Source organism: Erythrolamprus reginae, chromosome Z, assembly GCF_031021105.1.
Source record: "Erythrolamprus reginae isolate rEryReg1 chromosome Z, rEryReg1.hap1, whole genome shotgun sequence".
NCBI lineage: Eukaryota > Metazoa > Chordata > Lepidosauria > Squamata > Dipsadidae > Erythrolamprus > Erythrolamprus reginae.
In genome coordinates, this window is record NC_091963.1 from 11959380 (window position 1) to 11985916 (window position 26537).

Here is a 26537-nt window from a genome sequence, read left to right on the forward strand (position 1 = left end):
CTCCAGGGAAGTGGGGACGCGAGACAGTGAGGACAGGCGGTTGCCTGCGCGTGCTTCTCTCTCTCTCTCTCCCACGCGCGCGCGCCCCCGCTCAAACAGATTCGTCCGGTCTTTCGGGTCTAGTTTGAATCTGGTCGCTTAGCAACCTGGTGAGCGCACGAGCTGGGCAAGCAGCAGCAGCAGCAGCAAAAGGTGAAAGAAGGCAAACGTTTATCTGCAGCGAAGGGAAGCGAGTGTGACTGGTTCCTGAAGGGAGAAAAGGACGCCTTCGGAATAATATTAGCTCCCAAAGCGCCTGAGGTGGCGGCAAGTTACTTTGGGGGGCGGGGGGGGGAAGTGGGGAGGGGGCGCGAAGAAAACGAAGTCCAAGGGATACCTATCATATGGGGAGGGGGGTCAAAATTGGCCATTTTGGGATGTGTGGACTTCAACTCCCAGAATTGATAGCAGTGACAGGATAGCAGTGTTTCAGCGTCTCAGGGGCTGCCACAAAGAAGAGGGAGTCAGCCTATTCTCCAAAGCACCTGAGGGAAGAACAAGAAGCAATAGGTGGAAACTAAACAAGGAGAGAAGTAACTTAGTACTAAGGAGAAATTTCCTGACAGTCAGAACAATTAATCAGTGGAATAGCAAACTCCAGAAGTTGTGAATGCCCCAACTCTGGGAGTTTTTAAGCAGATGTGTAGGGTTTCCTGCCAAAGCAGGGGGTTGGACTAGAAGACCTCCAAGGTCCCTTCCAACTCTTATTATTATTATTATTATTATTATTATTATTATTATTATTATTATTATTGTTGTTGTTGTTGTTGTTGTTGTTATTGTTGTTATTATTATTTATTATTTATTTATTTATTTGATTTTTATGCCGCCCTTCTCCTTAGACTCAGGGCGGCTTACAACATGTTAACAATAGCACTTTTTTAACAGAGCTAGGCTATTGCCCCCACAATAATAATAATTATTATTATTATTATTTATCATTATCATTATTATCATTATTATTAATAATTATTAATTATTAATTATTAGTATTAATAATTATTATTGTTGTTGTTATTTATTATTATTATTCCTCAGCAGGGAAATTTTGGGGAGTTGAAATCCACACACCTTTAAAGGGGCATGTTAGAAAAGCGCGTAGTATAGGGTGCCATTATCGTTGTAGATGAGGACAGTGTCCCAGCATGTTGCCAGCATGATGAATGGGATGGGGGAGTTTTCATATCCCACCACCACCCCTCCCTTTGGATGGGAATGGGGAGTTTTCATATCCAAGGTAGTAAAGATTGGGGGCAACTGGGTGCCCTCACATTCTTCAAATCCTCCACCAACAATGGTTGGTGTTGGAGTTCCAATCCCCAATGTTTGAATTCCCTTAGGAAAAACTTTGTAGGCAGACAAAAAATACCATATCTAGTGTAAACATCTATCTGACTGTGACAAACCATAGTATCTCTAATAAAGAAAAGACTATTTCCTTATACAGATAGTCCCCGATTTACGACCACGATGGAGCCCAAAATTTATGTTGCTAAGTGAGACATTTGTTAACTGAGTTCTCCCCCATTTTATAACCTTTCTTACCACAGTTGTTAAGTGAATCAAAACGGTTATTAAGTTAGTTAAATGTTTCTCAAGCGAACCTGGCTTCCCCATTGACTTTGTTTGTCAGAAGGCCACAAAAGGTTATCATATAACCCCAGGACACTGCAACTGTCATAAATGTGAATCAGTTGCTAATTATCTGAATTTTGATCACTTGACCATGGGAATGCTGCAATGATCATAAGTGTGAAAAATGATCACTTTTTAAATCAATGTTGTGACTTTGAACGGTCACTAAATGACCTGTGGTAAGTCAAGGACTACCTGTACTTTTGGGAGGGGGGGCAAATCAATAGCAAGTATGAACTAAGAATTGTTCCTCTCTCACAACAACTTTTACATTACAATAATAGGTCACCAAGAATAAGATATAGGTAGTCCTCAACTTGCAACCATTTATTTGGTGAATGTTACCAGATTTAATGTAAAACTGTACAGATAGTCTTCGACTTACAAGCATTTGTTTAGAGACCATTTCAATTCACAACTGCACTGAAAAAAGTGAATCATGACTGGTTTTCATTGCACCATCCCCATAGTCACTTGATCAAAATTTGAACCTTTGGCAATTGGTATGTATTTATAATAGTTGTACTATCCTGGGTCATATGATCATTTGTGACCTCAGCCAGCTTTCAACAAACAAAGTCAATGGAGAAAGGCAGACTCAATTACAGTACTATATGAATATCTTAACAACTGTGGCAAAGAAAGGTTTTAAAATGGGGCAAAACTCACTTAACAACTGCCTTGCTTAGTAATAGAAGTTTGGGGCTCAATTATGGCTGTAAATCAAGAACTATTTGCAAACACCAACCATATATTTTAATTACCATGCTCTTTACAATATTCAGTATTTTTATTTGGTGTTCTTTTGTTTGCTTCTTTTTAGGATTGTACTAATTTGGTAGTGCATACAGGATTTCTTTGTATATTGAAGATAAAGAAATTATCACATCCCCCTGTTCCATGATGCAAAAGAAATATTTCAAGGTGCACGGATCTTTTCGTTGTAAAACATATGCTAAGAAAAAGCTTTGAAAATAAAAGCTTTATAAATAGGCCGATTTAATGCATATAAAATATTATCTACTGCTATAATTGTTTTAATGTGCAGTTGCTTTGGAAGGGAGAAGTAGCCTTAGGTTTTATTTTTAATTACACTGAAACAAAATATGTTTAGGCATGTCAAACTTTTATAGTTCATAATGAGTTTATTGCACACAATAATTATGGGTTCGGTAATTAAAAGTTTAAAATTGCTGCTATTTTATTTAATATAAATGATAAATCAAAGATTTCTTTTTGCCTTTATATAAGTTGAAGTGAGATGTGTCAAATATCAATCTTATGTTTCATATTGTGGTAATTGTATATTAGCAAGACTTCAAACATGGGAGTTGTATGAGCATAAAGGTTCTGTCAGGCTAAAAAAATCATTGGCTAAAGGCTGAATTTCCCTTGTTGTTTAATATGCTGTACATATCATTCATATATAACAGTAATTTATAAAAATAATTATGAAACTTTATTTTAGGGGAGTTCCTACAAACCAGAGTCTGTTGTACTTACTGCTGTGGCATTACAAGATCATATTTTACATGATCTTCAACTGCAAAATCTTTCATTAGTAGATCCTTTTAAGTCAAAGACATGGAGTAAGATAAATAAATACAGACATGTGAACAAAGAGAAAATCAGAGCAGTTATAGATACTGGATTAAAAAAGCCAAACAAACAGCCAAACAATCAAAATAACCCACAAAACGAAGATCCAGAAAAAGAATATGTTCTTGATCCAAGTCCTCAGCCTCTGACTTTAGGTAAAACCTTAATTTTCTGGTCTGTTCTTGTTTGATTTTAACAAATGATTAATGCCTCTTGGATATGAAAGGATTTGGTGGCATATAAATTTAATAAATAAGTATTTATATAATAATAAATAGATACTTTTTTCCATATGGTACAATAGCATCACAATTTGTTTGAAGAGTTGCTTGTTCTTACTAGCAGTTTGCTTTGCTTTCCTTTTCAGCTTCCATTTGCAGTAGATAAATATTTCTTTGAAAGTTACAAGCAACAGGGAAAAACAATTACTGTATTTCTTCTTTGCCTAAACATTTTGGATTATTTCTGTCTGTGAGCATTATATTAAAACAACTCAGTATAACTTATTTTGGATGAGAGTACATGTGTGAATTGGGTAAAGAATCACTAACTAATTTTAAATAATTAGAAAAAAAATAACATTAATATCATTAACCTTACAGATATTGCTGCTGACTATGTCATTAATATCACATTCTCTCTTTGCATTATATTGCAATATATTGCATTAGATAAACCCTGAAACTATCAAATCTAGTGAATCTATCTTAAATAAAAGGTAATGCTGCCAAGTTAAGGAGAATTACTTAGAGAATGAATATTTTCTTTGCTCCAATACCTCTTGATGTATAGGTTAAATTGATTCTCACTGTGATCAATAGCAAAAGATTTTACTGTAGTGCCAGCACAAATATTTCTGCCATTAGGAAGGAAAGCCTTCATACAGAAATAAGCAAACCTACCACCAAGTGAAACTACATTAGCACCATCTAGAGTTGCCTTCTACTATAATTGGGATAAGTACTTGGGCAACTGTTGCTTTTACAAAAAAGGGAAAATAATTTACTAGGCTGGGCATAGTTTTTTATTTAAAAAAAAACCCTTCACCTTTAACTACCCTTTGCTCAAAAATTTACAAGTTGTGTTTTTGTAATGATTTGAGGGCAAATCCATGAATAATGCCTGTAGCTAAACACCCACCTTCAAATCAAGAAACAAGAGACTTACAGTATTATATTATTATAATAAAGGAGATGGATGCATAAGCTTCCTGCCTGGGGAAACAGGAGGTGCAGCGGCAACATATTATACTGTCATGAGATAATAACATTACATGGTCTGACTAATAACTAGGAAGAACTACCCAGCTGCTACTTTTACACTTTTTTAATTTTTGTTTACAAGGGTTTTCATCCTTTAAAATCACTAGTAAAGATCTCTTGGGCGCTAGTTTGATGTAATTGTTGGGACACAGGATAGAAACTAGAAGATGGTGTATTGCCATCCTTCTTAGGCAAAAAGCCTTCTGGTTAAGCCCCCCCCCCCCTTGGGTTAATACCCCTCTCTCACTCAGCCTTGGAAGAAGGCAAGGGTAAATCATTTATGCAAAACATTAAAAAAAACGTACAGGAACTTGTTAATGTAAGAATTAAGATTGATTTGAAGCAGGGGTAGGCTTCAAAAATTTCAGCAATGGGTTCTTTGCCTGGTTGCTGGGTAGGCATGGCTAGTCAGCCTCCTGTGCTATGGGGGGCATCTTTGCCTTCCCCAGCCTCCAGAGGGTTTCCTCAAGGCAAAATCTGTCTCCCCCAGGCTCCGGAGGCATTCCGGAGCTCCCAGGAGGCCCGTTTTTCTTCCTCTCTGAGCCTCCGCGCAGGACCAGCACTTACCTTGCATCCAAAACAGGCTATGTGGAAGGGAGGTGGGAGAGGTGGGTGGGGCAGCCAGGTGTGGGATTTAGAGGTTCTCTGAACAGGCCATAACATTAGCTATGTCCTGAAACCTGGGTGAACCCAACCCATCCCTGATTTGAAGGCAAACAAACACAAAAAGAAATGAATTGAGTTAGGCAACACTTTATGGCATGACCAAGCTGCCATCTCATCCCAATGTGATTGGCCTGCTAGTCACTCCAACAGAAGAGGCATGCTAGGTTCACCAGGCAAGGTCCAGGAGATGAGCCTTTTCTGCCATGGCCCCTGCCCTTTGAACCAACATGCCCCTTGAGATGACATCTGCCCCCATCCTCTTGGCCTTCCAGAGGGGCCTGAAAACCTGTCTCCGCCACCTGGCCTGGGCCCCTGGTGAGGGCATGCCACTCTGGACTGGGTTATAAATTAGAATCCCAATTCTAGCCCATTTATATAATGGTGCCTTTTTATCCTGTAATTTTAAACTCTTAATTTTAATGCTTAATGTTTAAAATGATTTAATTGTTTTATATTGTTGCTTTATAACATTTTAAGACTCTGAGTTGCTTGAAAGTGATCTGGGTAGCATATAAATCCAATAAATAAATAAATTATCTTCTTCTGCCTCCTGTTTTACCTCCATCCATTCTTCTTTTAAAAAGCAGTGTGTGTCTGTTTCAAGATTTGAAAGCCCAGCTCTGTAGTCGTATAAATAACTAGACAGATGTAGAAGATATATTTCTCTATATGTGTGCTAATGCACATTGGTATGTTAATTTGATAGTTTAACTGGTCACCTATATCTATAAACTGGAATATTTGATATTCACTGAAAAAACAGTGAGCTGCTGAGAGTTATATTTCAACCACATTCAAATATTCACAGACTTCCCAGCTTTGCATTGTCGGACCATATCATTGCAGAACATTTAAAAACCTTTAAAATCTGCTCAATCTTAAAAAAGTTTTATGAATATATTTTTAAAATGTTTTGCTTAACTATTTTTATAATAAATCTACATGTCATTGAGTGATTATTTTAAATGTAAATCGCATCTATTCAGATAGATAAACTCTTGGTTTCTGGGGAAACTTAAAATGACCAAATTAATATTTGTCTTAAAAATATTATAGTATGAACTAATTTCCATGCTAAAGTAGTTAAATTTAAAAAAATGAGTAACAAAATAGGGTTTGAAATCTAGGGAGTAAGATATTAGGGTGGCCTGTTTAATTTGTTTGTTTTGGGTTTTGCTCATTATCACTCAGCCCTGCAAACATTCTTTTGGATAGAAACCCCAGTGTGGAATCAAGAAGTCTTGGTTGCCCGAGAAAAATGTGACAGACCTGTCAAATTCCTCTGACATGTGGCACATCTGCTTACTGGAACAAGGGGGGAACTTAAGTAAATTTAGTTCCAATTCTGTGCAGCGCATGGTGCATTTGTACCTGGGAATATCCATTTTACACTATAAAATATCTTTCTAAGCTGATATGCAGAGGATTTCACTGCTGGTGAAATAGGAGACTATGTTAATATACTATAATATGGATATTTCTGGGCATTTGTATATGTTCTAGTTATGGCTAGTTCTTTTTCTGTCAGAAGTGATTGTTGACAATTATTTACGAGGAAAAATAAATAAATAAATAAATAAATAATTGCTCCGAAAACCACTTCCATCAGGTTTCATTCTTTCCATAATAAACCATCCCCCAAATCTGTAATTAATGAAATTATTGTTACTAAATTACTTTCATTGAATTTACGACATTTAGATTTATAATGAAATATGAGCTAGAAAGTATTAATTCAAGTTTATCCCCGAAGAACATTACTAGTCAAAAGAATGCTTATGTTTCTGTAGAAATATTAAATATGCACTGCAGTACAGAAGATAAATTAAGAGTTGGTTTCATTTGCTGGACTTTACCTGCAGCTCAGAAGTTTGGATTGGTGGAGCTTCCTGCCATGCCACTAAGTCTAGGCGATTGGGAATATGTGAAGCAACGATCCATAAAGCAAGGAGATTCTATTCAACCCTGTGCTATATGCAAAGAAGAATTTGCCCTTCAACCACAGGTATTTTATCTGCCTCCTTTTATATTATGGAATAGCGATAGTGCTCAACTTATGATTGGCTACTTAACAAACAATTCCAAGATGGCCAATAATTTCACCATATCTTGGTAGCTTCTGCAGTCATGCATCTACAGCATTTTTAATGGAATTGGCATTTACTTCTGCTTTCTGGTGAAACTTCATAATTAATAATTGGTTTCCTCAATGGTACAGTGGTGTTCATTTAATAACCTCGCTACTCAATTGCTGCAATAAAGGTAATTTCAATTACAGTCATGTGTTGACTCACTTAACTACCATCATGATTTACAGCCATAATTGTGCACTCAATTATAAATGTAAGTTGGGGACCCTCCTGTGTATCTGATGGAACTGGGAACACTGCAGTTTTCAAATTTGATGAGATGTTTTCAGGTATATAAGTAAACCTATGTAGCACCTGTCTGCAAGACATTAAAGCAGTTGCTGCTGTTTCCAGACAGTTTCCTTACAAAATTCCAGATTGAATCCAAAGCATCTCATAGTCCTAGAATCTGGTGAAACACACACAAAAATTACCATTGGGAAGAAATGAAATAAACTAACTTGTGTTTTAGTTATATGGAGTTGAGGGGAAGGGAGTTTGTTATGTGAGTTGCTAAAGTTCAGAGAACACTGGACTTTCCTTGGTCATGTATATGATAGAATTTCTCTTCTCCAAAAAACAAATGATCAGCAGCCTTCTTTCCACTTTTTAAAGATTGTTTTATGTAACTGTCAGAGACAAGGACTTCAAGGTCCATCTGTTCTAGGAAGAAGATGGTCTCAGGCAGAGGTGAAATCCAGTAGGTTCCGGAGAAGCAGTAGCAGAAATTTTGAGTAGTTCAGAGAATCGGTAAATACCACCTCTGGCGGGCCCCAGAATGGGGTGGGAATGGAAATTTTGCAGTATCCATCCCCTGCCACACCCACAAAGCCACACCCTCATAACTGGTAGAAAAAAAATGGATTTCACCACAGGTATTCTTAGTATTCAGGAGCCCATGATTCATTTTATGTCCTTGGGTTTTAGAGTGCCAGCTTGTGTCTTTGTCCAAAGCATTTTAACAATCTTTGGGTAATTAATACTAATATGTTCTTTTTGCAATGAAAGCTGCTACTTATTATTCATTTGGTAATCATAATAAGAATAGGGGATTCTTAGATAAATTGAAATCTCAAAATGCTTTTATTTTTTCTAAACAGGTGTTGCTCTCTTGTTCTCATGTATTTCATAGAGTAAGTAAACCGTATCTTTTATCAATTTAATGGCAAATATGTATCCAGTCAGTCTTCTAAGTTGCACATTACAGAACTAATTACAATGTGAAATTTTACATGTAAGAATAAATCTGCTGTTGCCTTTAATTGTGTAATTAAAAATGTAATTTCAACATATTGCTTTGAGACTATATTTTACCTTAAACAGTATGATTGCATATGGAACAAGCCTACAAAGCTTGTTTGTAGAGAAAAAGATCACAAAGACTACCTGATATGTCAATCAACTCTTTGGCTGGTAACATTGATGAGGCCTAGAACTGTTGGAGATGTTTGGCAGTTTATCTTTTGGGTAGGAGCATATCGTTTCACATGCAGGCCTGCATAGGGAAGGGCAAAAGTAGAAATAACCATTATATGCTCCCAAAAGGTTCAGTTGCAATGATGGCCACCAAGCTTTTATATCCAGATGTCCCAAAGGTGTTCTGTCAAGAGGCAACTGGACTTTCTTGTTTTTCTTTGAAAAAGTTTCGCTTCTTATCCTAAAACCGTGATGGCAAACCTATGGCACACGTGCCACAAGTGACACGCGGAGCCATATCGGTGGTCAGGCGAGCTCAGATCCAACTTGAAATTCTTGCCCTCCGGAGGGCCTCCAGGGGTGGTGGTGGGAAAGGTCATTTTTGCCCTCCCCCGGGCTCCTAGAAAGGCTTTGAAGCCTGGGTAGAGAGAGAAGTGGGCATGTCATCATGTGCCGGGAGCAGAGGGTTTCATGTGCATGTGCAGGGGGATGCATGGAATTATGGGTGTGGGCATAAATTTATTTTATTTATTTATTTATTGGATTTGTATGCCGCCCCTCTCCAGAGACTCGGGGTGGCTAACAGCGACAATAAAACAGTGTACAATAGTAATTTGGTATTGATGATTAAAAATCAATTAATATAAAAACCAAACATACATACATACATACCATGCATAGAATTGTAAAGGCCTAGGGGGAAAGAGGATCTCAATTCCCCCATGCCTGGCGGCACCACCACCACCATTTTGGTACACGAACCAATAAAGGTTCGCCATCACTGTCCTATATGTTTCTTCAGCTCTGATGTCTTTAAATAAAAACCAGAAACGCCAGTTGCTTCTTGAAAAAGCATCTTTGGGACAACCATGACCTGGATGGCTGAGAATTTCCTTAGACATTTTGTATCCAGACTTAGCACCGAAATTTGTAATTTTATAATGAATCAGAATAAGCAGCTTGCAAGGCTCCATTTACACAATGCACTTAATGGCATCAAGAGGACATTAGCTGTTTCAGTCAGTCAATGCTAGGGCCAGAGAGTCAATCTGATTTAGGCATCCATTATACTAAAGTTGCTTGAATCTACTCTGAGTTGCTGTGGCTGGGCAGATATTATAAAAATGACTAATCCACAACATTGTCTGGTTATCTGGAAAGAACTTAACTTGTTAGTACAGAGAAGTAGAGAGATCCTTAGATTGGTAAGCTTTGTCATCTGTATTCTGGATTCAAATGTTCCCTGATTTATCAAGTCCTCCTGTGAGGTAGCACATGATTGGAACCATGAGGTGGTAAATGCCTCTTCGTTGGAGGCAGTGGTTACTAATGTCTTGAAGGAAACACAGGTCCATCCCTGTGTCATTCTCATATTTGGATTCAGCAATGTTGGATTGCCTTTATCCAATCTCTAACCTTTCACTTTCAGGGAAGATTGTTGTAAAAATTTGGTAAATAGTTTCAAAGGGCTCTGGAGAATATGGACTATATGGATCATTTTCAGTCATGTTTCAGGCCAGATTATACAGGTGAAATGCAAAAAATTAGGATATCATGTAAAAGTTCATTTATTTCAGTAATGCAATTTAAAGTTGAAACTTAATATATGAGAGAGACTCATTACATGCAAGGCAAGATAGGTCAAGCCATGATTTATCATAATTGTGATGATTATGGTGTATGGCTCATTAAAACCCCAAATCCATAATCTTAGAAAATTAGAACATTACATGCATTTAATAAAACAAGGATTGTACATAGAACAATATTGGACCTCTGAAAAGTATAAGCATGCATATATACTCAGTACTTGGTTTGTGCCCCTTTTCAGCAATTACCACCCTAATGCAGCGTGGCATGGAAGCTATCAGCCTGTGGCACTGCTGAGGTATTATGGAAGACCAGGATGCTTCAATAGAGGCCTTCAGCTTTTCTGCATCGTTCAGTCTCATGTCTCTCATCTTTTTCTTGGCAATGCCCCATAGATTCTTTATTTATTTTATTTATTTTATTTATTTATTTTGTCAAACAATTATAGGGTGATAATTTGTACAAATTAAACATTAGATAAATAATGATAAAAAGTAACAAAAGAAGACAATAGGACAGGGACGGTAGGCACAGTGGTGCGCTTATGCACGCCCCTTACAGACCTCTTAGAAAGGGGGAGAGGTCAATTGTAGATAGTCTAAGGCTAAAGGTCTTGGGATTAGGAGTAGAAACCACAGAATCAGGTAGTGCATTCCAGGCATTGATTACTCTGTTGCTGAAGACCTATTTTTTGCAGTCAAGTTTGGAGCGGTTGACATTTAGTTTAAATCGTGCTTGTGTGTTGTTGCGGCTGAAGGTGAAGTAGTCGTTAACAGGTAGGACATTTTGGTATATGATTTTATGAACTATAATCAAATCGGAACAGAGACAACTGAGTTGTAAGTTGCCTAAACCAAGAATTTCAAGTCTGGCGGAGTAAGGTGTTTTGTTGTGAGAAGAGGAATGAAGGACTCTTCTTGTGAAATATTTCTGGACTCTCAATTGTGTTGATATCAGATATGCAATGTGGGTTCCATACAGGTGAGTGTATTCTAGGATTGTCTGACAATGGTTTTGTAAGCTCTTGTTAGCAGTTCAAAATTACCAGAGAAGAAACTGCGAAGGATTAGGTTAACAACTCTTAAAGCCTTTTTGGCAATGTTGTTGCAGTGGGCTCTAGGACTTAGGTCATTGGATATGAGTACTTCAAGGTCTTTGACAGATTGAGAGTTATCAATAAGTTCAATTCCTCCAAGTTTATATTTAGTATTCTGATTCTTTTTACCAATCCGTAAGACAGAGCATTTAGTGGTGGAGATTTGAAGTTGCCAGGTTTTAGACCATTCTGCTACATGGTCAAGGTCTTTTTGAAGGGTAGCAGCATTGTCGGTGGTATTAAATAGTTTGACATCGTCTGCAAAGAGAATGCAATTGCTAGTGATGCAATCGCAAAGATCATTTATGTATAGTATGAATAGTGTGGGTCCTAAAACACTACCTTGAGGGACGCCACTGTTAACAGGAGCAGGAAGAGAAGTGGCACTTCCTATTTTGACCACTTGTTGTCTGTTAGATAGGAATGCTGTTAACCAATTGTGTAGTAGTCCAGAGATGCCGTATGATTTGAGTTTCAGAAGTTTGTTGTGGACAACTGAGTCAAAGGCTTTGCAAAAGTCGATATAGATCGCCTCAATTGGATTACCTTGGTCAAATTGAGTGGTCCAAATGTTTTTACAGTGTAAGAGTTGTAGATTACAGGATAATTTTTTTCTGAAACCAAATTCTTTATTGGAAAGTAGGTTATTAGCTTCAAAGTGGAGTTTAATGGATTGGTTTATGATTGATTCCATAACTTTGCAGGTGACACAACTCTCTATGAGGTTCAGTTCAGGTGAGTTTACTGGCTAATCAAACACAGTAATCCCACGATCATAGAACGAGTTTTTGGTGCTTTGGGCAGTGTGGGCAGGTTCCAGGTCTTGCTGGAAAGTCAGCATCCCCGAAAGCTTATTTGTTGAAGGAAGAATGGTTGGAACCAATATTATTTTTTTCCAGGCATGCCTGAAATCTTTTGAAAGATTTGCAGCTAAAAAGAGCTGTCCCATGTGCAGAAAGACCCAGTATCAAACACGAGTAATTCACGATGGAGCCCGCCTTTTTAAAATAAAATGTGCTACAAGGTAAGAATGACTGGCAAATACCAAAGTTCATTCTCTAAAAAGGATTTGTTGAAATGTTTGCATGAATACAATGTACGTAGATTGTTCTGAGTTCGGGTTTTGCCCCGTGTAATATTTTGAGTGTCTATGCGATGTTTCGGTGAAATTACATTCACCATCATCAGGCTGAAGTTATAAGCTTCGTGCTGTTGTAAATATAGAACACAAAGTACTGTATACTGATGGAGCAATGTCAGTGACTTATAGGTTTTAAAGCTTTTTTTAAAAACCTCATCAGTACATCCAATAATTTGAATATCATAATGTAATACTTTAATGCAAATGTTCATGTCATCTAAACTGGAGATTAAGATTATGTTTTGGCCTCATATATAATGTTTTGTTAGATATACTCCATGTGGTTCATGCATTTGGTTAAATAGGAGTGAGGTGAGTAAAGGAGAAAATATGTTTCCCAGGACTCAAATCATTTAATTGTTGGGAATTATGTTTTCCCTCTTTATATTTACAAGCTGTATGTGGATTATGAAGCTTTGCTCTATTAGCAGTGCTTAACTGCTCCCGATCCTGTGATATCACAAAATAAACAGCACATCACTATATCATTTTTTCCAATGAGGCAAAGAAATGCAAGGTCTCATTCTGCCAAGTCAAAACTCCTGTCATTTAACAAAATAACAGAGTTGGAGGGGACCTTGGAGGTCCTCTAGTCCAACCTCCTGCTTGGGCAGGAAACCCTATATCAGTAATGGTGAACCTATGGCATGTGTGCCACAAGTGGCACATGGAGCCATACCTGAGGGCATGCGAGGCATTGCCCTATGTCAGCTCCAGCGAGCATGTGTGCATTGGCCATCTGATATTTTTTGGGGCCATTTTTGTTCTTGTCCTTGACTTACAATGATTCATTTAGTTACCTTTCAAAGCTATGATCCTAAAAAAGGGACTTATGACCATTTTCATATTTATGAAATGTGACTTATGACCATTGCAGATTCTCATGGTCATGTGGTCAAAATTCAGACACTTGGCAACTGGCATGTACTGTATCAGTGTCAGTGTCCCAGAGTCACATGATCATCTTTTACAACTGTACTTCTACATGCAAATGGGAAAGCCAGATTCACTTAACCATGTGACTAACTTAATAATTTCATTGATTCACATATCAAATATGGCAGAGGTGGGTTCCTACTGGTTCGGACCAGTTCTATAGAATTGTTAGTAACTTGGGTGCCTGGGTCGCTATAACCAGAAGTGACCCAGGTCTGTCACACCCCTGAGCCGGTTCTCTTGGAGGCATCATAGATGTGCTGTCCTGGGTTTTTTTGCTTCTGCACATGCCCAGCTTTTTTTAGTACTGTGCATGTGTGCATGGGGCGTACAACATACAATTGCCCACCTAGCACGTCCCTAAGGAAACTGGCGGTAGAAAAAAACGGAACCTCTTTGAACTGTGGTAAGAAAGAATGTTACGTTACATTTTGTTATCTTATGTTACTGTGTGTTGTTATGTTACTATGTTATATTCAAAGACCTTTTTTATGCGCAGAATTCAAGCTTTTTGGAGGGGACATATTGTTAGAAAATGGTATAAAAATCTGAGAAAAACAGTACCCCCCAAAGATGTGAAATTAAGAAAAAAATTCTTCGAAAAAAAGGTAGGAAATTTTTACATTTCAAAATATATTACAATGCTAAAAGTCAAAACAAATTCAGTACTAATCAAATCCACAATCAGAACAAAATGCCGTGACTTTGTTCATATCTGAATCCAAATATTTATGCATGCATGTTTCAGTTTGGCAGTGATCTACCCCAAAATGGTAGTTCTACGAATAGTATGGTTGAAGATGTCTCCAGAAGAAAGATGAATTTGCTTCTTCCTCCACCCCCCTGGTTAGACTAAAATGTCAGGATCTACTAAGCTTTTAGAGCAGGGGTCTCCAACCTCGGCAACTTTAATTCTGGAAGTTGAAGTCCACAAGTCTTAAAGTTGCCAAATTTGGAGACCTCTGTTTTAGAGTTTTGAAAATAACAAGGAAAATAGTTCACAACTTACAACCATTTATGTATTGACTGTTCAAAGTTACCACACTGAAAATGTAATTTACAATTTTCAGTAACTTATATCACTACCTAAAGAACCTTCTCCAAGCAATGTTTTCTGAAATCTAGGTTTATTTTCTCAAAAGGCAGCACAAAGTACTCAGGGTTGCCTCTACTTTTTCTTTTTAAAGCATTGATAAGAACATATATAGCAAGGGTCAAGTTTTGGGACAGATAAATTCCTAAGTTAGGTCCTGTGAGTTATCATTGTTGAATCACTAAATTGTTTTATTACATAAATCAATTAGAACTCTTGCTAATTTAGATCAAAGGAAATAGGAAAAGTTATTCTAAGCAATCCATGCTAATTTTTAACGCTAACGTCCACAGAGAATGAAATGCTGCTGAATTTCCCGGGGTTAGATAAGGAACCTCTTTGATTGTTAGCTATAAACAGTGCTTGTATATGTCATCTAATTGAGCCCAAAAATTTATTGCTATAATTAAATCTTTTCAAATGCATTCCATTATCTTCACTGTAGCTAAAAAAGGCAGCTATTGTTGCTTGAAACAAGGTATATTATTTATAAAATGGCACTGCTCACTCTTTCCTCACCATGTGACTCTTACCCAAAGTTTTTAATTTAAATCTCACCAAACAACATAATGGTCTAGGAGTTTGTTTAGCCATTTGACTTCCTTTATCACATAGAGATGGCAAACATTCTGTTGCTAACTTGATGTGGCTCCAGGCAGCAAGCTAAGAGGATATTAAACTAGTAAAAGCTTATCAACTGATTCATTGATACGCTGTAAATTCCAGGCTTTTCATTTTACTTTTAAGTCAACACATTAGTAAGCAATTTGCTGACATCAAGATGGATTGCTTTAAAACAGCTCCCCTTGGCAGACAAAGTTCATTTTGATGCTTTTGTGTGCATCTTTATTTAATCATGTTCTTGGGCGTCACCTAAAACCTGTGACTGATGGTGCTTTACATATAGCTAAAAATATTTAGAATGCCTCCACTGCCATATGGTTTATATTGAAAAGCACAGAGGTGACAAAGGAAAGCACTAAATTTGGATAGGGAATCATTTCAGAATAGACATTTTCATGGAAAGTAAAATTTCTCCTTTTTAAAATTGCAAATTCTCTTTACACTTGTTAATTTTTTAAAAGAGAAAATAAATGCCTTTAATGTCTTTTGGAAAAGGGCTCACGAGGCTCCTGTCCCACGGCTGCCCTTCTGGACTCTGGGGAGATGCCTTCGGGAACGCGACCCTTTCAATTTTTTTCCAATGTAAGACATACCCCGAAAGTAAGACGTAGTGGGGCTTTTAGGGGTAAAAAGAAAGTAAGACACTGTCTTACTTTCGGGGAAACACGGTATCTTTGTGCTCATGCAAGATATTTAGGAATCCAAAACAATCTATTTATTTTAATCCCAATTCAGTACTTCTGTGCTAATCCAGTACAGAAAATATGCAGGAGACCCATGAAAAGCACAATATTTCCAAATATTGAAAATATACTTCGAATTCAACCCTAGAAAGTTCATTTTGAAATAATCTCACAAAACATCTGCCTTCATGTGAACTAGCTTGCAGGGAGAAATTGACAAGAGACAGGGAAGAAATATGCAATGGAATAACCAGAAATAAAAGAGAGGATTCCATAAATACCCAAAATGAAGAAAATGTATATTATATCTGATTGAATTAGGTTTAATTCTCAGAGTGGAGCCACCAAAATCAGGACAAAAGGTTTTAGTGACTTCCATTAATTATGTTCGTTTTATTCTCATTTGTGAAGGAATCTGAAACTATCCTTTGGTTAGATGTTTACATTATTATTGCTGATAATTTTTAAAACTATCCCAACATGAGATCTGCTGTAGAATCAATATAGATAACAGAATCAAGCAAATCAAGCAAAAACTCTCAAAATCCAAATGTAGAATGGGAACAGATTGTCCTCAATTTACAGCAGTTTAAGCTACAATGGCACTAAAAAAAGTGACTTGGACTGTTTTCACACTTACGACCATTGCAATATCCTCATGGTCACATTATCAAATTTCAGATGCTTGGCAACTGTCTCATATTTATGATGGTTGTGGTGTCCTGGGGTCATGTAATTAATCATCTTTTGTAACCACCTGATAAGCAAAGTCAATGGGTAAACCAGATTAATTTAACAATCCATGTTACTAATTTAGCAGCTATACTGATTCACTTAATAACTATGACAAGAAAGGTCATAAAGTGGGACAAAACTCACTTAACAAATATCTCACTTAGTGTTGTGATTCCGTCTGAGGCCCCTCAGGGAACGGCTGATCCTCTGCCGGCTTCCTGCTCAGAGGGGGAGGAGGAGGAACAGGAGGTTCAGGCAGACGGGGAGGAGGAATCTCAGGCTGAGGGAGAGGGAGGACAGCCAGAGTCCCCCGAGAGGAAGCTCTCCCCAGCAAGCAGCCTGGATTCCTTAGATGAAAATGCACAAGCAATAATTGATCTCCGGCAGAGAAGAGCAACACAACGAAGGGGACAATTAGCCAGGTACTTTCAGTACTAAAGAGGCAACAGCTGGGTTTGGGTGTGGTGCTCTCTGGAAAGGCTGAAAAGGCAGACCCACCCTTCCTGGCTTGTGGAGTATTATCTTTGGGAGTCCTGGGACCTGGCTGTGATCTTTGGCGTCTTGGAATTCTGGTTTGTGACTTTGAATACTGAAACCTTGGGGGGAAAAGGTGTGGGTCTTATTCTCTACAGTGGTGGGTGTGCCAGCAAGAAGTCTGCTGTATTGTCTGGCCATCAGGACTCTGCTGTGAAGTCTCATAGCCTGCCTGTTGGGAAGAACAGGTTTTTCTCTGTGTTTATTTTTTAAACTATAAAGTGCTTTTGCTTTTACCAGCGTGTCTGGCTGCTTTTTCCAGTTGGTGTTGAAGTCTGGGGGCACCCAGACAGAACACTTAGCAACAGAAATTTCGAGATCAATTGTAGTCCTAACTCGAGGACTTCATGCAGGCCAAAGAAATAGTGAGCGAGTTCAAAAAGCCTAAATATACTTAGAGGAAAGAATAAAATGGAGAAATGAACATTGAAGCAGCCTGTATCAAGTACCTTAAATGCGTTCTCAGCAAATGAGAGGGATATTTAGAGTAAAAAGTCTGAATTATAATCTGTTGCAGAGCTCCAGTTGTTAAGCTATTAATACAATTTAATTCAATACTTAATTTAAAACTTTGAAAAGGGTTATTTGTTTCCTTGTTTCCTATTGTTCCCCTGGGTTTGATACAGAAATGAAAGCAATCAGTATAGTTTTCCAGAGCCTTGCTTTACATTCTCTAACAGCAGATGCAATAAATAATTTCTGGAGTTTGGCTTCGGCAAGCAGATTTTGCTTGTTGACACATTCCCACATGCACACATCCACCCCACATATATGAAAAAGTACACACACAAAAAAAGATAGGATTCTTATTAGATTTGTTTCACTTGAGCCACAAAAAATTCTTTGAAATCCTACAAAAGTGATATATTTTGGTAAAATGCTACATGGACCACTCTCTCTTCTTTTTAAATTCATTAATAGTAAAAATGTTTGTCCCATCTTCAGCTGACTGAGATTTGCCAGCGGTTATTGAAATCTTATGATACTTGTATTGATGAATTCTTCTGTGAGATCGATTCCACTGTAGCTGCAAGCCACGAAGTATTTCAGCAACTAGAGGAAAAATTGGGGCCAGAGATACATGAAGTTGAATGGGAAAAAATTCAAATTCAGGTTGGTTTCCTAGTAAGCAAATAACCAAGCTCTCAGAGAGCAGCAAGTAAAATGTTATGTGGTCACATCTAGCCGTGGTTGTCAAGTACAATGTCATGTGACTACAACTTGCAACTTTCTGCCAGCTTTGGTACTGGCAGTGGACTGGTTTTGTTTGATGGAAGGGGCTTTGGAGGTTGTAAACCATGATCCATGGGAGGCTGCAACCAATGTAAATCTGCAGCTGTTGCCAAGCTCCCAAATTCCAGGACTGGTTGTAAGACTGGCATCATGCTAACTTTGAACTATTGCTGAATCAGCATTATAGTAAGCAAGTATACATGGTATGGGCCCAATTTGCTCTTACAACAATTCTGTGGTCTGAGGACCCACCAATCTATCTGAATCTAGAGTCAGATTAATGCTGTGTTTCTGATTCAAGTCTACCACTCCTTCCATTAAATCACATTTGTATATAATGCTGGTTGCTTAACAAACACAGTTGTTGATTCTTCCCATATATCCCAATTTAGTTTAGTAGCACAGGTGAAATTTTACCTTACTTTGCTATATTTTCTTTGCTATTCAGCTTTAGTACATTAATGGCCAAGAATTAAAACTGTAAACCAGGGGTGTCAAACTCGATTTCATTGACAGCTGCATCAGGGTTGTGTTTGATCTTGGAGTGTAGCCAGTTTGACATCACTCATGTCGGGGGCAACTGTGGTGGCTCTAAGAGCTCCATTTTTGGCTGTAATGGCTTTCTGAAAACTTCTGCCAGCTAAAATTGAGCTTGGGGGGGCTGACTGCAGTCATCCCCAGCTTCATTTTCACTGGCAGAAGCACTGCAGGCCAGTCCTTGGCTGTTTCCAGGGCAGCCTACAGGCCAGATCTAAGCATCTCCCAGGCTACCTCCAGCTCCTGGGCCTTTAGTTTAACATCCCTGCTGTAAACTGTAAAATTGTATTTGTATTTTTTTAAAATTTTTGAATAAATGAGGCATTTGAATTACTGTAACCAGAGTCAATCATCTCAAAATATAAAAGACAAAATAAATTCATAGAAGCAGCTTTGGTGCTTCGCATGCACTGCATTCTCTGACCTTCCCAACTATTTTTGTTTTAGGCTTTCCGACAAGATATTGCTGATTGTCCTATTTGCATCATGCCACTTCAGCTTCAAGATGGACTTTGCCCAGATGGCTATCAGTCATGTCCCCGTCAGACAGCACTGCTCTCCTGTTCTCACATGTTCCATAGTACTTGTCTTCAAGCATTTGAAGAATTTTCCTTACGAGAAAGACATATCTGTCCTTTATGCCGTTCCTATTATCAGAAGAAAATTCTCAGCTAACCTTTAACAGTTTACCATAAAATTATGAATATATCTTAGGAGACCCTACTAGAAATAATTTATCTAAACATGTTTTAATTGCATTTCAACAAGAGGGAGTACACAATTATTTTTTCTGGGTGCACGTATGTGAAAAACTAGGAAATACTTTCCCTAGAGATATTCCAGCCATTCAAGTGGGATTCCAGTTCAGGGGTGGGCAGCTGGAGATTTGAAGAGATTCAGGAGAACCTCCAACTAAGATTCTGTGCAATTCAGAGAGCCCCCAACCCCACCCCACCCCGCCTGGCTGGCACTGCCCCCCACCCCTCCTCTCCCAGGACTCCCTACACGACCCATTTTGGATGCGAATGGAGGTTCGGGAGGGTGGAAAAGGGCCTACTGGAAGTTTGGGAAGGCTGAAAACAGGCACATTTCTGGCCTCAAGAGGACCTTTAGAGCCTGGGGAGGCCGTTTTTACCCTCCTAGAGGCTTGAGAAAAGCCTCTGGAGCCCGGGGAGGACAACCCCCACTCCCCACCCCCGATATGGTGCAGGAGGCCAATTAGGTCACGCCCACCATGGCCATAACCACACAGCAAGCAGGCAGAGAACCCCTTGTTAAAAATGTTTGAAGCCCATCCATTCCAGTTCTCTTCTGTTTCACTTCCAATGAATGTTTGTATGAACATGAGGTCCCACAGGTTCCAGTGGATTGTTAGAAAGGGAGAAAAGTGGCATTGGTCCTACCTGATACACCGCTTCTCATCCGGAGAAGACAGCAGTCAGTATGGGTTGTCCTTGTCCTATCACTATTGAGGACCGAGTCTTTGTAATTGTCAGCATCTGCCTACTATCCCAGTTTGACAAATCCGAAGACTAGACTCAGCATAGCACAAGGTAATAATAATTCAATATTTTCTGCTTCCGTACTGCTGTTCCAACTGTGTCTTGACACATTCAATTACTTCAGTTCAGTAGGAATATATAATGTCTCATTGTGTAGTGATGTTAGTTTGACCTCAAGCTTGATGCTTCCATAATCTTTCCTTAATCAGGAACTGACTGCTGGCTCCTCCAGATGAGAAGCGGCATATCAAATCAGATCAACGTCCCTTCTCCATCTTGGGAGGAGCCAGCCGTCAGTATGGGACATACCAAAGCCATTCATCCCATTGGGAGGAAAGCCCCTTGAAATTACCTTGTTTCCTGAATCACACTCTGTAATACCCTTCTGCCAAATGCAGCGTCACCCGACACATATTTATCAATATTGTAGTGCCTTATAAATTGTGATGGTGAGGACCAGGTGGTCTTCCTAGGAAGCTTGAGTTGCCCATGCAGCTATGGTCACAGCACTGTGCATATTATGAGATGTAATCCTTCTAAGTCTTGAAAGAGATGAAATATGCATTGGCTTTTGTTCCTCTGATCCATCATCTGATTGTATTAGATGTGCCTGTCTGATTTTTGGCCTCCCTGTTGCTCGGCTTGAGGAGTAGCTTCAGACATTTTAAAGTGACTCATGCCTGAGGCAAGCTAGCTGCTAAAGATCTTTAGACTAGTGGCATTTATTAGCTGCAGCCTGCACAAGTGATCGTTCTCTCCAATGCTATTGCAAAAGTGACGGCCCACTTCATGCCAGAGCAATTTCAGATGGTGCACTATTTATGAGCTCTGTGGCTGTTTCCCACCCAGAGTGGATCGTTGAGTAGATTACTGTAGCCACTGGGCCTTGCACCAGAGCAAGCTCCAATGGTGCTGTGAAGGAGGCCTGGGACTAAGTGATATTGCTGGAACCAAGATTTCGAGCTGGGGTTTATTATCAGAGCAAACTCAAATGATGGTTGGCAAGGTTCTGGCAAGTAGTTTGAGCCAATTGTGTAGGCATGCCTCGCCAGAGCAAGATTTGATGATGAGAGAGACAAAAGCAGTAACCCTACAAGCTACACGTTCTGCTGATAGAATCAGGGCTTCCAGGGATGGCTGGGAAGATGTAGTCCAATAGCCAGAAACTGGCCTCCAAATTATAGGGGGATCTCAGCCCTAGATCCCTCCTCCCCCCACACACAGTAGACTGGGCTGATAGACTTATGGTCTATGCCACTGTGCTGTTCAATTTACTTATCAGACTTATAATGGAGCCATGAGAACTTGCTGTTTGCAATTGGGGTGGACAGGATTCCAATGGTCAGGATGGGTTTTTCTTGTGCCATGTCTTGCCTCACTGAGGACCAAGTCAAGACTGGGATAGAGACTGGTCCTAATTAATTCAAATGGACTCAGTCTTCAAAGCTGACAGGACTGCTGGCTCCTCCCAGGATGGAGCATGTGTCTCTACGAGCCAGAGATGAGATTTTTCCATAAAGTTTCACTTGACTGTTTCACTGTTTTAATGCATTGTTTTAGGAAGTGGAAATAGATGCTCCTCTTAATTCAATGCAACAACTGAAAAACACATCTGGTAATGGGCGTTGATTTTGGGAGTGAAAAATAGGATCCCGGACATCAGGAAACTTTTGTGAGAGTTATTGTAGACCTTTCTGGGAGAACAGTGAGATCATATTTCAAGATTGGGTAGGCTTAATTAACTGGAGAAACCACTAACTTATTCGGGGTGGAGGTGCTTTGCCTGGAGCTCAGCTTTTATATATATATATACACATACACACACAATACTTGCAAGATTCTATAATCCTAATACTTGTTCGGGCTAAGGCAAGAATTGCATTAGTTCAGCTGAAGAACTCTCCTCACAAAATGTCTCAATAACAAAGAGGACTCCCATTTTCACATGGGTTTTGTTCAGTCCATTTATACCTGAGATAGGCAATATGCTTTCTTTGATCAAGGGTTTGAGGATAATCTGTTAGAAGCTGCATGCCACTGGTGAAAGAAGCCAAAGCTGAATGGGATTGTCTATTTCTCCCAGCCTATTTCTCTATTTCTCTCTTTGGTATCTGCTTTTCCGCACACTCTTGTATCTCCTCCCCACCCCACATTCTTCTGTGTCAGCAAAAGGAGATAGATTACTGTTACCTGAGGCCCAGGATGATTTTAGAAAAATGTTTTTTATTAAACTTGGAAAATTAGGTAGAGATGTATATGATGCTGTGACTGTACATTATTACCTCTCTCTAATTTAAACAAAAGAGTTTAAAAATGCTAAGATTTTAGGGACATTGTTAATGTACCTAGAGTAGGCAAAAAAAATAATCTTTTACAAAATCAGTAACTCAAGTTTCTTTGAAGAACGCTATCAAATACTCTAAATTGGCAAAGAAAAATACTGTTTTGATATAAATAGAATATCTGTGCATTGGTACATGGAAGCTTTGTTCTTAACGCTTTGTTAAGTGATGCACACTCCAAACTTAATACTCCCCATATGCAATTATAAAGCTTGTTTTCAATAAAACTCCTTAGAATCAAGTCACAGGGAAAAGTCTTCTCAAATACTTTAATCATCACTAAACAGGCAAATATATAAAAGTGTGAATAAAAAGCGGTGAAGGTAACCACATTACATCCAATTAAACCAAATGTCCTAACCACTGCTGAATTAACCCATGTCCACTTTAATTTAGCTTTAAAAAGTAAATAGCAAAGATGTGCTCAAGTCGTATTGTACTCTCAATCTATCATGGAGAAAGCCAAACAAAGGCTTACTTGAAACACTTGGCTTTGGTCTGCTTTCATAGATACCCTAGTATATTTAAAGAAACTATATTTGTGCTTAAGCCTCATAATAAATGAGGCAAAGGTTGATACCTGAAGATAAGCATTTTGATATACTTTTATATATCTCAAGAAGTACAGGTTACTTGACTCGTAAGAGTCAAACCGCTAGAAATGCATTATTCAATGAATTATGAACCAAAATAATGTATTTTCTGACTATAAAATACTTGAGTGGGTTTTTTGAAAACATAGTTAGTTGCAAGTAAAAATGTCATTTCCAGTAATCTACAATAGGTCATTTCACATAGATAAAGCCAAGTAATAGGGGAGCTCATAGATATATGTCTTTCTAATGCCACTTATCTAACATCCATTTTCAAAGTAACATTATCATTAATCTGTGTATAGGGCTTAAAGATGAACAACATTTCGTAAATGAGATTCTATGCAATCTTTCTAAACTAGGAAACAGGTGTTATGCTGGCACTAGGACCACATTAAGATGTCAAATGCTTCTAAGGCAAAGGCAGAATATTCAAATACATGTCAATACATGGGCTGAAAAACTGAACTGATAACATCCAAGTAGATTAAATTCTCAAGTAATTTTTTTAAGTAGAACCTCTTTCAATTTAAGTATTATTAATATAAACTAATTTAGGATAACTAAGGAAGTATTTCCCTTCTAGCATGTCCTTATTTGAATAGGGATTTGTATTCAAAGCAATGGGCCCTTTAATCAGTATCCATAGGAGATGCTTCTTCCACTGAGAATTACGATTGTTCTTTATGTGCTGTTAAAAATTAGTCTAAGAACTTGCTGAAAATTCAAAGCTTGCATAGTTTCAACTGTGTTCCCCACCAGGAAACAAGATCCTAAATCACACCCATACTAAATTGAGTATATTTTTTCTAAATGTTGCCTAAAGCCAAGATTTCAAAGAGTTCAGCTTACTTAGATAAAATATTAACTTATAACACTAGCTCCTCATATTTAACAATATATTTGTATTATATTAACATAAAAAAGGAGGCAAACTGACCTAAAAGTGATTATTATCATTTCAACTTGTGATAGTTCAATATATGAAATCATTTCAATTAGCTAATTTTGTTGCAGCTTTCACTGTAGCGAATAACCCACCAATGCAGTTCATTCCAAATTCTTAGAATCTTCCTTTTGAATACTTTATTTCACACTTCTATTAGTTATGCTAGAAAAATTCCTATTATATATTTGCTACGATTTTTATCTTCCAAATAATGTAAAATTCATTAATAGAAGAAACAGTATAAAAGTTAAGAAACAGGTTTTTGATGTCCAAGAACTCCATACTGGTAAATCAATGGAATTAATAGAAAACATGTTTATGAATCCTATGAAATTAGCAACATTGTAATCCAAAACACCTGAATTAAATATCTGGACATTGTGCAATGTGTTTGAAACTATTTTGAGGTTTTGGGTTTACAGAGATTTACAGAGATTAACAGTAACAGATTAACAGCAACAGATTTTTCACAAAGAGAAATTACAACGTCCCAATAGACTGTCCTTGATCAAATGATTATACAGAGAATAGGATCAACTCCATTGGACCAAGTCATCACAGTGGTCTTTACCATCTGCCTGCCTCTACTCACAGTACATTAGTAAAGTACAGTTTAACTTCCTTCTGCCTTTTTTTACAACTTTACAGGATTTTGTAAAGTTCAACATTGTAGCAATATCTAATTTAATGCTATGTCTACTATATCTAAAATCCTGAACAAGAATATTAAGTTTTCATATTATATACTAACCAAAATGCTAGGTCAATTCTGTGTTCATAAAAAAGTAAATGTACAACTAAAAGAACCAGGGTGGATAAAAATATTTTTTTAAAAAATAATTTAAAAATTGGATTTTTAAATTTTAAATCAGATTTTTTTTATTTTTATCAAATTTATTTTAATAAACTACATTTGGAGTAAAAATTATCTAAAGATAGTTTTCTATTTAAGATACATTAATAATTTAGTTTATTCATAATAAAATGGATTTGAATTATGTAGAATGAGGCTATGCAATATTGGGACTGCGGGTGAGTCAACAGCAGGTCAGAGGAGTTGCTGCAAGATAGAGATGATAGCTGCTCTTTTAAAATATGATTTAAATTGAGTTGATTTTAATCAAGCCTTTTTATTAGTGATTTAAATTGTGATTTAAATAGACTTGATTTAAATCAAATCCACCCTGAAAAGAACTGATGAAAAAAATATCTTGTTCAGCAAAATAAAGTACACTTATCAGTCACAGGAATTGGCATCATTTAAAGACAACTTTGTGAAAATTGGGTGCAATTGTTTTCTTCTCAGAGTTTATACATATGTACATTTTACACACATTTTTGTTTGTATTGTTTAAACCAAGTATGACAATCATGTTTTTAGGCATGATTATACATACAATGATCAGAAATGTACAATTACTGATTCCCAGGCTCAGACTTAGCATTTTAGTTACAAGATTATGTTATTGCATAATCAGGGCTTGCAAAGGAAATTTTCCCTAGCAGAAATGGGGCAGTTTATCATTTAGAACTAAAAACTCCTGTTATCTTAGATACAATCATAGTGCAAACTGGTTTTCATAGGTTTTCAAAATGCATCTTACAGGAGAAATCATCATTTTGAGCAGAGGTTTGCCATTTTCAGATAGGAAGTTCATCTCCAAAATTCCTCTTTAATAATATATTTACATGCAGAAAATTCTTGTCCTTGGATTCAGAAATCAGTATGAAGGTCTGTTCAAAGAGGAATGTTCAAGAGACATCTCCAGTTGACAGAAAAATTAAAGTAGATCGATCCAAGCAAAAAGTGTATGGTCCAATGCAATCAGATTTCTTCTGCATCGACCTCAATCCAAGGTATAAACAAGTAAGAGCAGTAGAAAACAAGTACAGTAAGAGGAATGTCAGGAAGCTGAAAGACTCATTGCTACCAACTGATTCACAGTGTTTTCTGATGCCCATTTACAGAAGGCTTTGTTGTCTCGGAGTCTCTTGCGTTGTGCGAGAGATGCAGTTTATCTAAACCTACAAAATAAAGAATAGAGTTTATGTTTCATTCCTAACTGGCACTGCCCATTATAAAACCAAAGTAATAACTTGAACATAGTACAATCCTTATCAAGAGTAAAATTTCTGCACATGGTACAGGCACAATTAAGATGGTTAATTCCCTCTCATATTAAAAAGCATTTGGTGAAAGCCT

General features: G+C 37.7%; 2 protein-coding genes across 3 annotated transcripts in view; one reads left to right on the forward strand and one right to left on the reverse strand.

Annotated features, from left to right (window-relative positions):
* Positions 1–24715, forward strand: RNF32 (ring finger protein 32). 2 transcript variants are annotated; one of them, XM_070727949.1, is made up of 9 exons: positions 1–192; positions 2498–2598; positions 3143–3428; positions 7064–7206; positions 8431–8463; positions 12332–12456; positions 14009–14117; positions 18124–18291; positions 19396–24715. In XM_070727949.1, the coding sequence occupies exons 2-9, from the start codon at positions 2575–2577 to the stop codon at positions 19621–19623; spliced, it is 1116 nt and encodes a 371-aa protein (XP_070584050.1). In that variant the 5' UTR covers positions 1–192; positions 2498–2574; the 3' UTR covers positions 19624–24715. The 2 variants fall into 2 exon arrangements, with proteins under 2 accessions (XP_070584050.1, XP_070584048.1); XM_070727947.1 differs by having other exon boundaries at positions 173–300.
* Positions 24442–26537, reverse strand: part of LMBR1 (limb development membrane protein 1) — a 69856-nt gene continuing 67760 nt past the window's right edge. Inside the window, exon 17 of the mRNA XM_070727946.1 lies at positions 24442–26359. Within this exon, the coding sequence (XP_070584047.1) occupies positions 26274–26359 (86 nt within the window). The 3' untranslated portion in view covers positions 24442–26273. The remainder of the gene's footprint in view (positions 26360–26537) is intronic.